Here is a 14,474-nt window from a genome sequence, read left to right as displayed (position 1 = left end):
GCCAAAGTTGGTGTGGGCCTCCACCAGCTCGGCCACAGTGGGCGGCGGGCCAGTGTAGGGTGCCTGTGGCCGCCTCCTGCGCAGGCCTTTACAGGAGGCCACTAGCTTGATGACAGTGATCCAAATGAAGTCGATAATGATCTCCCCAAACTCAATGAGGCACAGCACCGAGCCCCCCATCCAGAAGCCAAACTGGCCACCCAGGTTAGAGAGCAGCCACACGATCTGTAGGAAACGGGGAGATGAGTGCACAGTCCTGCCCAGCACTGGAACCATAACCCCCACCTAGGGTCTCAGGGATCCACAAGACAGGCACACCCACACTTACATTGTTGGCCGGCGATTCCTCGATGGTACGGTAGTTGAACTCTTGGAAGTAGATATTGAGCTTGACAATACCCTTCCTATAGGAGGCAGCAAGGCAGGCTGTCATCCTTCCCAGGATGGGTGCCATGCATGCACCCATGGGAAGGGCACTGCATGGCGCCCTGCTCATCTCCAGTCTGAGTTGCTCCCAGGAGTGGGGGAGATTCAAACCAGACCTGGAATTACTGCCCTTCCCATTTGTTTTGGGCCTCAGTCCCATAAAGGGCATCTATGCTCAGCACCTGTCCTGTGGGTCTCTTCTTTATCCCCCCGTGTCTGCCATTTTCCTAAAGGGCCTTCGGGCCTGAGATAGTCCCAGAGGTCACCCTGCAGCCACTCTCTGGGCCTAGGGCAGCCCGGTCCATACACTACACACCCAGAACGTGGCAGCTGGAAGGCTGCTTCGCATCTCAGCTTGAGGCCCCTGGTGGTATAGCCCTTGCCTTTCCTGCACTCAGAGCATTTGTACTGAATGGATGGAGGGGAGCTGGGTGGATGGGGAAAAACGGAAGGCCGGGAGTTGGGGAAGACGGCTCAGCATGTAAGGTGCTTGCCACATGAGCCTGGTGGCCGGAGTCAATCTCAGGGCCCCATATAAAGATGGAAGGAGAGAGCTGATTCCACAAAATTGTCACTGACCTTCACAAGCACAGCATGGTATGGTGTGCCTGCACATATTCATAACACACACACACAATAATGGTTTTTTTTAAGAATGGAGGACTGGGGTGACTGACAGGTGCAGACACACGGAGCAGGGAGCCTGTCTGTAAACGCTGAGCCCTCCGGTGCCTTTCTTTCCCTCTTCCTCCCTCTTCCTCCTCTAATCTTGCACTGGGTTTGAACAGCAAGAGCAGTTTGGACAGCCATGCCACGTGCAAAGCCTGCCCAGGGCACTGGCTCCTCCCTTTTCTACCTTCGCCAGCCCTGGCCACACTCCAGCCTCACCTGCTCAGGGTGATATTTGAGCTCTGGTCCCGCTCCTGAGACAGGACATGTAGGATCCAATCCTAGAACCCAAGAAGGCAGCTGAGAGAACAGGACAAGTGCAGGCATGCGCATGGTGTGTGGATACACACGCACACACATGCTTGCACACCCTCGCATATGTGCACATGCGCACACACACGACATAGCCCCCCACCCCCACTCTGCTGGGCCAGGACAGAAAGTGGCCTCTTACCTTCCAGAAACCTGAGCCTTGAGTTGAGAGCAGAGGACACTCACAGAAAGCCTGGCTGTGGTCAGAGGAAGGAGGGGCTCCACTCTCCAGCTGTCTTGTCCCCAGGCAGGTAATGTCTCGGGCTCATTCCCTTCTCTAGCCAGAGCACTTGCTGTTCCTTCTTCCCAGAATCCTCCCTGCCCTGCCAGCTCGCTTCTGGCTATGGCTCCTTAGAGAGGCCTTCCCTGACCTGCTCTCTAAAATGCTTTCCCTTACTGTTTGCTCCCATTGTTTCTGTCCCTACTGCCTCGACTTTGAAATGATCTTCTTTCCACGTATTTGTTGTCCCTCACTGACTGGGCTGTGGACTTGGTAAAGGGAAGGCTATGCCTAGCATGGAACCTGGGAGAGCATTGGTGGGGTGGAGGGAAGGGAGGGTGGGAAGGAGAGAGGAATCGAAGCGAATAGGAAAAGAAAGATGGAGGGAAGAGGGGGAGAAGACCCTCTTTCAAGTCCCAGACTAGTTCTCAACCCAAAGATCGGAGAACAGGGGCTAGGCCTTTCAACATCTCACCTCAGAGGCCTCGGATGGCCAGTCAGCCATGGAGATGGTCATCTTATACTGGGTGTCGCTGGAAGAGAAGACAGCTTTGTTGCTGCCCCATAGCCCAGTGCCCTCCTCGCTGGCACCCGCAGGCCCCCTGGGACACACTCACTTGCAGGACTCCTTGCACATGCTGAGGCAGGTCTCTCTCTGGACCACACTCATCTGTAGGCTTAGGTAGCAGTAGGCTTCATGGGAGAGAGGGGGGTGATCAGGTGCCAGAAGGGCTGCTTCCAGGGGTCTTCCCTCCCCCAGGGAAGGCTCCCATTGACTCAATCTAAGTTACTAAAATCATTGCTCCATACCCCTCCCTCCCCCTGGACATCTTGCCCCAGTCCAGCATTGGGTGCTATCCCTAAACATCCTAGATACAGCTCAGTAGGTTAGAGTGTCTTCTCCTTTGTCCCTCCTGATCCTAGCCCAGAAGATGGCTTCTGGGGTCATATACAGAAGAGTAAGTGACTAAAACCAACCAGACAAATAAACAAGCAAATAAATATGTTTTCTCATTTGTATATTATATTGGTGGTAGGACCTAAGTAAATCTCTGGACTCACTCCAACCCCCCAGGACTCAGTCCCAGGCTCTGTCTCTGGGGAAACCCATTGTGAATTTGTCCTGTGGTGAAGCCACCTCCACAGGGCCAGCTTCTTCAGTGTTTCCTTCCAGCCCAGTTCCCACCATGCACGGATGCACTTGCTGAGGATGGATCCATGGTTTTGTGTGCATGTGCACACGTGCACACACAGGAAGCAAGGTGCCTGCTTATGAGCACACACAGGTACTGCTGTGGCACCGTGTTCTGTGTGTGGAGACACAGCAATACCTTTCCTGTGTGCATCTGAAGATACATGCTGCACCCTCTCCCATTTCGTGGCTCGTGTGTGTGTGTGTGTGTGTGTGTGTGTGTGTGTGTGTGTGTGTGTGTGTTTGTGTACAGGGATGTACATGGCACACATATGCCTGGAGGGACAGGTCATCCCCATGCCCATATATGTGTCTCAAGCAGGTACTTCATGGAGTCAAGATGAGAAGGAAGGTTCTTTGGGAAGGAAAGGTAGGGGAGGGCTTGTGGACTGGGGAGAGGCCCCCTTGCCTAACGGCTTTCCCCTCACTGTTGTCTGACTTCCTGTGCTGTACTCACCCCAGTCTGGGAAGTCTCTGTTGTTGCAGTATTTCTCCCCAGCAGGCAAAGGGTACAAGTAGTGACCACAGCTGCAGTTATGGATCATGTGGTCTTGGAAACAGGAATGAAGGCAGGCCTGCGGATGCGGAACAGATCTCAGACATGGTGGAATGGTCCCTTGGAGCCCAGAGACTTTAAGCCAGGAGAGAGCTGGGGACTAGGAGGTGTGGCCTGCAGACAGCTGCAGCTAAAGTCTCTCCTGACAGGTCACAGTTGCTCTCACATGGGGACCCCATGGCAGCTTCTTGGCCCCTGAACAGGGACTCAGGCCAAATCCCAGAAGCCCCAGTCTCTCCATCCAAAGCTGGGTCCTGTAGATGGCATGGGCAGGGGTGGCCTGCCTCAAATGAGAGAGCTTACAGCTCATCCGGTGAGGTGTCAGCACCCTTCTGAGGTCTGTCACACAGAGACCTGGAGAGATGGCAAGCAAGCTGGCTCAGACGTGCTCTCCTATGGCTGGGGGGTGGGGATGGGGGTGAGATACCCAAAGGAGGCAGAGGGGGGACCTTTAATGGATCAGAGCTGAGGGGAGATGGAGTCGCGGGGACACAAGTGTCTCCAGCCCTGAGAACTGATATGTAATGAGGACACTTTCAAAGCCCCAATGTCTATGGGGTTCAGGCCATTCTGATCTGGTTCCAGCCCACTCACGGAGCAGCAATGTGTCCTGAAGCAAATGATTAACTTGTGAGCCTCGGTTTACTCATGGAGAAACAGGATACTAGTCAAACCTGCCTTCCAAGGTTGGAGGACTCAGGACAGTGTCAGGCGCTTGGTAAGCAGTTATTACGCCCGACCTTCCCTCCTGCGCATGTCCCAAGTGTTGACTACAATGGACTCCTAGTCCAGCCCATGCCTGCTCCTTTCCTTCTTCCCTGCGCTCTCTCCTCCAGGTCAATACATCTGACTTCTTCTCCCAGAGGGACCACTGTGGTCCCTACTGGCTAGCCCATTCAGAGGAGTGGTCAGGAGGAGACAGAGTGGGGGTCAGAGGAGGTATGGAGTTAGGATGGCTCTGGCTTGGGTGAGTGGTTCACACAGACCTCAGCCTCTCATCTGGAAAACAGATGTCACCCCGGACCCTGTGCCTGAAACACATTCAGTTCAGGGTCTGTGAAACCCAGTTTTCCTCCCTCCTACGCAAGAGGCATGTGTATAAATCTGTGTGTATCCCAGAGACATAGCACATGTAAATTACTTGCTAACGTATATGACCGACCAGCTGTAGTTAGTACATTTATAAATGCTGCTGTCGCTGGCATATTGCTATCACAGAGGAGGGACTGAAGAGATCAAATGAGGAAAGGCATGCAGACCATCAGCACTAAGTCTCACACATAATGACAGTCCCATCCTGGCCATTTCCCCTCTTCCCCCAGAGACACCAGCCAATGGGAAGTAAGAGTGGCTGGCCCTGGGCCCCAGGTGAGAACCCAGAGCCCTTGCCTCTGTAGCACCATGGTCCCATGCACTACTTCCGAAAATGCAGCCCTGTCTACCTGGTGCTGCATGCCTGTGATCCCCCTACCGAAAAGACTGAGGAAAGAGTATTTAGAATTTCAGGTCAGCCTGGGCTCCATGGGGAAACCTTGTCTCAAGTAAGTAGATAAGAAAGACAAGATTTGGGCTGGAGAGATGGCTCAGTGGTTAAGAGCACTGACTGCTCTTCCAGAGGTCCTGAGTTCAAATCCCAGCAACCACATGGTGGCTCACAACCATCTGTAATGAGATCTGATGCCCTCTTCTGGTGTGTCTGAAAACAGCTACAAGTGTATTTATATAATAAATAAATATTTAAAAAAAAAAAAAGAAAGAAAGACAAGATTCGGCAGAGCCAGTCCGGCCCTCATAGGTAAGGGAATAGGGCCCCATGGTCACCAGGCCTGCACAACTTCCCACCTGGATGGAATAGGTCGTGTTGTAGTCACTGTAGAGGTTCTGAATGGCAACGTCGGAGCCGTTCATGGTGCAGGGACTGTATGGCTCCCCCTTGCGCTGCAGCTTGTCCTGTGGAGAGAGGCGGCTCATGGAGACCCCTGGCAGCCCCTTCTGTATGTATGTACCTCCCCATGGAGCCAACTGGATGCTACAAAGGGCTGGGGAGTCGCAAGTCCTGGAAGGCACAGGAGAGGTCAGCACCTTGCCAGGTACTGAGGTGTGTACAGAGCAAGGGTGGGCTGACATCATGAATGCTGTTTTCAGGGCATAGGAAGGCAGCCTGAACACAAGAGCTTCTCCCCTCAGACCTCCCCCTCAAGCTGCCCCGGGGGCCCTATCTTTACCACCAGCACCCCAATAGAAGTCTCAGTTCCTGCCATGGCATAGATGCCCTCTTCTCTAATGAAGGGGTATGTCCTCTGCTCGTGGAGCATCAGCCTAGCCCCTGCTGTGGACGCAAGGAAGGGGACATAGTCCTCCTGACCAATGTCCAGGATCAACTTGAGACCTGTCGAGGAAGGACAGCGAGGGTTATTTATTATATATACCGTAGATAGAAGGGAGGCCATCACCCAAGTGTCCAAGCCTTGTTCAGCCAAGGCATTCTCTGGGGCCCATAACCTCCTCCTGGGCTTGTGTGCCCCACCTGTAGTCTCTTGTCTGCACAGCAGGACCTGCCCACTCATGCTGCCCTTCCCTTCTCACACCACATGACGTGTGACCTCATCCTCCCCATCCAGTGACATTGCTCCTTCCTGCTGCACCTCTGAAGATGCTTTCCCCTTGCCCTGGAATGCTGTTCCCGCCCTCTCCTTTCTTCTGGAATGCCCCACTCGTTCTTCCTCCGCAGCTTTCCTGGTTGTTCAAAGCCTTTGGTGTGCCCTCTCCTAGCTCTGGAACATCCATTCTCTCCCAGTGCCTGCCTTACCTCAGTCTTATTCTCAGACACCCCCCCCCCCCCGCTAGACTGCCTGGTTTAGAAGCTAAGACTTGCCCCCTTACACCTAACCCTGAACCTGGGATCCTGGGGTGACAGCTCTGCCTGAGACAATCTGAGACATCACTCACTGGGCACTTGCTACATACTATGTACTAGTGAGGTGCTTATTTATTTAAGATGGGATCTGGCTAGGTAGCCCAGGCTGGCCTCAAACAAGTGATACTCCTGTCTCAGCCTCTCTTTTTTTTTTTTTTTCTTTTCTTTTTTTCGCAGCTGGGGACCGAACCCAGAGCCTTGTGCTTGATAGGCAAGCGCTCTACCGCTGAGCTAAATCACCAACCCCTGTCTCAGCTTCTTGATTGCTGAGATCACAGGCTTATGGCTTTATATCTGGCTATAAAGTGCTTTATTATAAAATATAGTATTGGATGCTCACAAAAGCCCATGAGGTACCATATTTATCCCTATTTTACAGGTAAGCAAACTGATACACAAGGAGGTAAGGGACCTCTGTCAGGTCACACTGGATTTGCTGGGGTTCTAACCAGGCCCACTGTGTCTCTCAAGTGAATGGCCCAGCAGTTTGTTGACTGTTTTTCACTAACAAGGACTGGGTGAAGATGGTCAGCTCCGTGAGCCCCTCTTGGCCAGTGGCCCATTAGTCAATGAAGGCCATCCTGCCTTTTGATGGCTAGGAGTGTTATAGCCTGAGACTGTGTGCTACCCTCCTCCCCGATGTGGAAGTTTGGGTGTCTCTGTCTCTCCAAGGTCTCTCTTTGCAGCTGAGGCTGGTCTTAAACTTGTGATCATCTTACTTCAGCCACTCAAGTGTTGAGATTACAGGAGTATATACCATGGCAGCCAGCTTCTCACCAGCCTTCCTCTAGAGGATAGCACAGTGGAATGGGTATCTGTCTTGTCCTGTTGAACAGGGGACAGGCCACCGCTGCCGGTCATCCACTTCAGAGAGGAAGCAGGAGTGAGAGGCTAAGTCCTAGCTCTTACCTTTTGGTCCACCCCCTGTCGAAGAAGCCAGCCTCCACCCCAGGGTCCTTGGCTGAGAGAGCACCCACCAGGCTTCTCTTAGCACATAGATGAGGACCCATGAAGGCCTTGGCACCTCCAGGTTTACAGTGGAGGCTCAGCAGTGACCCAGAGTCTCAGTGCTGACCTTAGGTTAGCCCTCAGTCTCATACCTCAGAGGGTCTTTCCGCCCTGTGTGGTAGCCCCTCATAGAGCTCCTTGGCAAACCAAAACTCACCAAATTCAGTCCCAGGGTTGGCAGAAGGAAGTGCCTTCTCTGTCATGCCCCAGTTGAAGATGTAGCAGTTGCCATAATCAGGGTAGAAGATAGGTGTGAAGTTCCTAAAGAAATAGGGAAGGCAGGAGGCTGGGGATCTTCTGCTGGGAAGAAGGCTCCCCCAGGGCATTGTCCTGCTCTGCTGGAGAGGGGACTGGGCGGCCTTTCATACACTTCAGAGAGGAGGCAGGAGGGAGAGGCTAAGTCAGAGCTCAGCTCCTTCCTTCTTGTCGCTGACAAGGAGACCCCTGGAAGACTGAGAGGAAGAAGGGAGGGAGTTGCTCCTGGTTGGAGCTGGTTTAGCCTTTGTGGCTTGTGAAGAAATGTTCCCAGATGCTTGTCTCAGTCACTGAACCTTCAAAAGAATGTGGTCTCGTCTTGACCCTTCCTGCTTTTGGCTTTGAGGCTTCCTCACTGTGCAGCCCAGGCTGACCTGGGACTAGGGATCCTCTGGCTTCTGGCAATCCTGGGGTTCTAGATGTGTGCTACTCTGCCTGGATTTGAGAAGGCTTCCTAAATCTCTCTAAAGGTAAGAGCTCTCTAAAATGATGCTGTTGCCATGTTCAAACTATCAGAAAAACCTCTCAATGCTATTGATTAAATATGCAGTTCCAATGCCCATTGTCTCACAAATAGTAAATCTGTTTTATTCAATTTGCTTATTTAAATTAAGACCCAGATAATTTTAGTAGTTGTTTAATCATATTTGGTTAGCAAGTCCTCTGTGTCTCATTTGACTATGCTTCTCTGTTTAATAAGAAAAGCTCACACCACACAAGCCTGACAACCTGAGACTGATTCCCAGGACCCATGGTGGGAAGGAGAAAACCAAGTCCCAAAAGTTGTCTTCTGACCTCCAAGGATATACTACGGAAGTAATGCATGCCTGTGTATATGCACATACAAATAGTAATAAAATTAAATTAAAATACAGTTCCAATGTAGGCTAGGTAATAATTAAAGGCAAGGTAGCCTTATACAAACCCCATATCTCGGGGTTGGGGATTTAGCTCAGTGGTAGAGTGCTTGCCTAGGAAGCGCAAGGCCCTGGGTTCGGTCCCCAGCTCCGAAAAAAAGAACAACAACAACAAAAAAAAAACCCATATCTCATAGGACAGATTCTTCACTGTTAACAAGAACCAGAGTCTGGAGGACATGTTAAACAACGCCACAGACAGTCATCAAAACTGTAGACAGTGGGGACCTTGGCAGTGTTAGTAACCCTGTTCCTTTGGAAAATACATTGTGGGAGAAACGGAAATCATCTATGGATGAACGGAAACTCAAAAGTCACAGTGCATAAGATCATTGCACGATCACTTCATGTGTGCAAGCTACAGAGTGGATTTCCTAGATGGGTGAAGGGCTGGAAAGGAGGAACAGCAGGGGCTGGGAGTGGGCACAGAGGGAGGGTGGGTGAGAGTCCCCAGAGGCTGGCAAGTGCCCTGTGGGATGAGTGATGGCAGAACCATCCCTCAGGGACAGAGAGGTCAGCTGCTGGGCAGCACAGCAGGGTGATGGCAGCTCCTGACAACTTATGACACATTCACATAAAGCTAGAAAACAGGGCTGGCTGGCGTGGTGGGGTATGCCCGTCATCCAGCCACTAGGGATGCCGAGGAAGGAGAGTCGTGAGTTTGAGACCAGCCTGGGTTATGTAGTGAGCCTTTGTTTCAAAACACAGAACAAAACAAAGTAAAAAACAAACAAAACAGTCCTACAACAAAAACTGGAAGTGAGGTTTCCAAACTTCAGGGTAAATATTTTGGAAGGCGGAGGGGCCTTGATTTGTTCACTGCATGTAGCAGCAGCAGGACATGGTCACATTGATCCCTCACAATCAGTACATGTGGGCACACGTAAGTACACACAGCATGCATGTATATACACTCCTATCCATTTTTTAAAAGATTATTGATTAAAAGGAAAGCCACAAGCTGGCTGTAGTGGCTCACGCCTGTCACCCTGGTGGGGGTGGGGGTTGAGCATTTCCGTCACCTCTGCTCTGTGGTGTGGACATTCTCATGTCCCTCAGAAGTAGCATTGAAAGTTTCAAGAGGTTTGGAGATGGCTTCTCCAGGAAGAGTGCTTGCTAACAAGACTGACCGCCTGAGTTCAGTCCCCAGGACCCACAATGTGGAGTGAGAACTGGCTCCCATAAGCTGCTTCCTGACCTTTACATGTAGGCTGTGGCTCAAACCATAAATAAATAAATAAATAAATAAATAAATAAATAAATAAATGCAGTGTTTTTAAAGTTTTTTTTTCAAAATAAAAACAAAAAGAACCCTCCCTCCCCAAGCAAAACCATCAACTGCCTATGATCTACACTGTTCTTTTATATTTATTGAAAACAAGAAGGAACAGGGTAAGTCCATCAAATGTGAGAAATTTAAATTTCAACTGATGTTCTGGTTTTAAACCTTCTGGTCCATGATGTTTACTGAGCAGTTTCCAGGCCCAGGCCTGGACTGTTTCTGAGGACATTGTCTCATTGGTCCTAGGTTAACCAAGTGTACTCTCCCGGTCTCTCATGAGAAGGTCCTCTCAGCCTCTGCCTCAGCCTCAGCCCTGAGCCGTAAGGAGACTGACATGGCCCAGAGTGGATACGGAAATCCTACCTAGGCGCTGTCCCCGACTTCCCCAGAAAACATCAGATGGGGCTGTGCTGCTCAGCCTCTGGGCTTTGGTTGTCCTAAACAGTAAGGAGGGTGAGTAATTGGCTTTTCTTGGCCCTACAAATATTTCTAGAGGTGGGCACTGAGCTGGAGCAGCGTGGAAAACGGGATAGGGCTGCTCACTGCAGCTTACGCCACAGCACAGGCAAGGGACAGCTCTATGTCCCATCTGTTCTCAAACATGGCTCCAGCCTATGCACTTTAAAAAGAAATTACACTTTTTTTTTTTTTTTTGAGGAGAGGCAAACGTGGAGAGGCCACAGGACAACAAATAGACGTCATTTATCTTCCACCGTGTGGGTCTTAGGCTTGAACTCAGATTATCAGGCTTGGGGCAAGCATTTACCCATTGAGTCATCTCGCTGGCTTGTCCTAGTCTATTCTAAGGCTCAGTCTCTGGTCTAAGCTCCTCAGGACTCCTGTCCCACCTGTTCCCTGACAGCCATCTCACACTAGAATCCCTGCAGAAGCCCGTCTTCACCTTTGCTCTTCAACAGTCATCTTATGCCAAGGTCCTCACAGAAACCCTGTCCCCACCTTTGCTTCTCCTGTCCTGCTGTGCAGTGTCAGGGCCATTGTCCCCACCTGTGAATGAGGCAAGGCACACCCTTCTCATACCCTCAGGAGGGTCTGTGATGCTCACAGACTCCTTTATCTAGGCTCTGCCCCCTCATTCAGTACACTTGAGCTCTGCTGCAGATGGTTGCAAACACAGACCTCTGCACACCGCTGAGCCTTGTGTCTAGAACCTTATTTACCCAGCCCATCAAACAGCTGGTTTCTTCACGTCCTTCAGTTTCCTCAGTCTCCACCCCTGCACCAAGCAAAGCAATGGAGCTTAGTTGACTTGACTATAGCGAAGAGTTAGGAATGGACGCCCCCTCTCAGATTTCCACTTCTTTATTACCTTCAATTCTGCACAAGACTGGGATGTCACCCCACTTTATCTGCTTTCCCATCCGCTTCTCCTGTTGTGGACCATGACCCCAAGGAGAGCCATGACCTTGATCTGTGACAACCAGAGGTCGAGAACACTGGCTTGGAGTAGTCTGTCCTTACCTGACTTCTGGCTTTGTCCTTTCCAGCCCAGTGAGCTTGATGATATCCCCTGTGCCTCTGGGCATCACTTTCCCCAGATGTTAGTACACCCCAAGGACAATAGCAGCAGCTGCTTCCTTCCAGGACTTAGCTGAGGGCAAGACGCCTAGCATACTGTGGTATGAGATACCTAGCATACCCTGTGGTGTGTCCCCTTGGCTAGCAATGTCCACAGCTCTGTTTCCAGGGCCTGGCACAGAATGCAGCAGCATACAGACATTTGGTAAATATTTGTTGAATAAATAATGTGATAAGGACATTGAAGAGATAGACTGGGGCGGGGTGGGGATTAAGGTGGTCAAGGAAGGTGTCTGGGCCAAGGGGAGGCCTGAGAGGAGACTATGAAGGATGAGGAAGAGGTGGTGGTGTCTAGTAGATGGGAAAGGAAAGGGTATACCCTGCTGGGGGCACAGCACTGGCAAAGGCTTGAGCAGGCACCAAGCACCTGTATACTGTGTGGGTCACAGCTAAGACTACAGGCAGAGAGCAGAGCAAACAGGCTGCAGCCAGGCCCTGCTCTGAAGGGAGAGACCTCGCCCCAGATCATGAGGACATAGTGTTCCCAAGTGACTGTCTTGGGTAGATGCAGCCCAGAAGGGAGCAGGAGGCTGCCAGGGTGTGGCCAGTCCCCTTCTTCAGGCTGAGGGTTGTCACCTATGCCAACTCTTCATTTGTTGGTAATGCCTGTTACCCAGTGAGGCCGTGCCCATCTCCGATACTCTCTAGATATTAAGGAGGGTCCCCTCTATAAATATTTTCTGGGACATGAGCCTTGAATGCAAGTAAAGGCCAGCAAGCTTTCAGAAATGACTGGGGAGAGATCCAGGGACACCCTTGCTCACTTGTGGTGCCAGATACTCTGGAGACTTGAGCTTAGGAGTTCCACACCAGACTGTACAACATATCTAGGAGAGGAGGGGGAAGGGAAGTGGGGCAGAGGTGGGAAAAATGGCTCAGTAGGTAAAGTGTAGGACCCAAGTTTAGATTTCTAACATCTATGAATCTACTTCCCCACATCATGTGACCACTTGAGTAAGTGTGGAGCTCACTTCCAGCATAAGGGAAGGCAATGCCCAAGCAAGGAAGATGATGTCATGGGTGCTACAACCTGGCCACCACGGGCCACCAGCTCTGATTCCTTAAAGGTGTCAGCTGGCCTCTCAGCAGGCTTGCCTGAGGCCATCACTCCTGCTAAGATCAAACAGGCCCACCCACATCCAGGGCTTCCGCTGAGGCATCGAACCAGTGCTCTGAAACACTCAAGGTCACTCCCAACAAAGAAGCCTGAGAAAATGTCCTACCAAGGAAAATCCAGGGTCAATGCCACCTGTGCTCCTGGATAGAGTCCTTGACAGGAAAATGTCACGTGGGAACACGGATGCAATCAGAACAAATTGTCTGACTGACAATTGCATATGAATTGATGAAAGGACAGGAATGGGAGAGGAAGAGGGAGAGGGAGAGGGAGAGGGGGAGGGAGAGGGAGAGGGAGAGAGAGAGAAGCCAAGGAATTCTTGGTCTTCCTGTCTCTGCCTCCTGAGCGCTAGGACCACAGGCTTGAACCATCACATTTGGTTTGATTGACAACTCCTTGACACCATGTACGAAATGCCTGCCCAGCACACCTGTGCATAGGGAGGACAGAGTGCAGCCCTCAGCCTATTCTCCACAGAGCCTTTGGAAGGTTCAGGGTGTAGGCTACAGTCCCTACGAGATGAATCTGGAAGCATGTCCTATGTCCTTAGGAGGAGCCCCCGCTCAGCAGCGGAGTTGAGAATTGAAGTGTGGGAGTTCAGACCAGGAGATGCACAAGTCATCATGCCCAGACGACAGAGTTGGGACTCTGTGGACAAGCTGGAAGGTAACCCAGACTTTCTGGGTCCCCATCACCCTTGCTCTGCCACTCTCAACATGAAAAGGCATTGTGGGGAAGAAGACTTCAAGCCCCCATAAGCCTCACTCTACATGCTAGTGTAGACCTAACATATGCCCTTCACAGCAACTGGCAAAGGTGGGTAAATGCTTGTCTTGTTTTAGAAAATAAAAACCAGGCAATGCCAGGTGCCCACCCATATATGCCACCAGGTGGCTGTGCCTGTGTAACCAAGAATTTCTTGCTCTCCCTCTCTATCTCCCCCTCCCTCCCCCCTCCCTCCCTCCCTCCCTCCTTCTCTCTCTCTCTCTCTCTCTCTCTCTCTCTCTCTCTCTCTCTCTCTCTCTTTCACACACACACACACACACACACACACACACCACCACCACCACCACCACCACCACCACCACCACCACAGCCAAGTCTGATTGATGGAGACATTATAAAAGGCCTGGCCCCTCTATTCATGCACCACAGCACGTCTTCCCACGAATCAGGTCCTGCCCAGGTTTCGCCCACAGTCATCGAATCCTTACAGATCCTTCCTTCCTCATCTGCCTTCCTTGCTGACTTCTCCCAAAGCAATTCCCTCCATGAGCTGTCTCAGACGTGCCTCCAGCAAGCTGCCACAAGACACTGAGGCATAGATCAGCCTGTGTGCTGTAGATAGCTACTCTAGATCCAGGTGGGTCTGCACCCTGGCGGGTCAGGCTGCTAACTCATCCCATCTTGTCAGGGCAGAGGACAGTAGTTGCTCTCACCGATGACTGCAGGGCTCCGTTCCAAACAGACAGGCTAGGATTATGCGATCAGGAGCATAGCCCATCCCCACCAGGTCCTGGGGGAGCACTTGTGAGAAGATGTTGGTGGCCTGCAGGATGTACCACTCAGTCACGGCCTGGGTGGCACTGGTGAAGTTTCGGAAGGTACACACGGTCCCATTGGCACTGCACTGTGAAATAGAAGAGGTTCCTGAAGACACGAAGGCCACTGCCCTGGGGAACCCAGGAAGGAATGGCAGCACCGTATTATCTACCCAGTGGCTTCACCCTGGTAGTGGGAAATGTGTTAGAATCCTAGCTCATGCATGCTCAGAGACATCATCTCAGACAACTCAAGGCTAGTTATACACAGCCCCCATTAGAACTCTTCAGCGTGAACACAGTACACATGTGCAGATACATAGCTCCTCTCTGACACATACACAAACACATTACACATGCAGAGATCACAGACATACAAACATATATATATATATATACACACACAAACACACATATATGACATGGGGAAACACACATGCACACACATGCGTGTGCATATATATAA

At 51.3% G+C, this 14,474-nt stretch overlaps 1 protein-coding gene across 2 annotated transcripts in view; it reads right to left on the bottom strand.

Moving 5' to 3' along the window:
- Window positions 1–14,474, bottom strand: part of Scnn1b (sodium channel epithelial 1 subunit beta) — a 54,392-nt gene that overhangs the window by 616 nt on the left and 39,302 nt on the right. For both annotated transcript variants that reach the window (XM_008759682.4, NM_012648.1), the window contains 10 exon segments: window positions 13,907–14,097; window positions 7,458–7,561; window positions 5,601–5,764; window positions 5,218–5,325; window positions 3,277–3,394; window positions 2,245–2,320; window positions 2,103–2,160; window positions 1,315–1,376; window positions 329–404; window positions 1–225 (listed from right to left, as the gene is read on the bottom strand). The exon segment at window positions 1–225 is cut by the window's left edge. In XM_008759682.4, the coding sequence (XP_008757904.1) occupies window positions 1–225; window positions 329–404; window positions 1,315–1,376; window positions 2,103–2,160; window positions 2,245–2,320; window positions 3,277–3,394; window positions 5,218–5,325; window positions 5,601–5,764; window positions 7,458–7,561; window positions 13,907–14,097 (1,182 nt within the window).

Source organism: Rattus norvegicus, chromosome 1, assembly GCF_036323735.1.
Source record: "Rattus norvegicus strain BN/NHsdMcwi chromosome 1, GRCr8, whole genome shotgun sequence".
Classification (NCBI taxonomy): domain Eukaryota; kingdom Metazoa; phylum Chordata; class Mammalia; order Rodentia; family Muridae; genus Rattus; species Rattus norvegicus.
The sequence above is the reverse complement of the archived record's forward strand: the minus strand, read 5'-3'. Positions and strand labels throughout refer to the sequence as shown.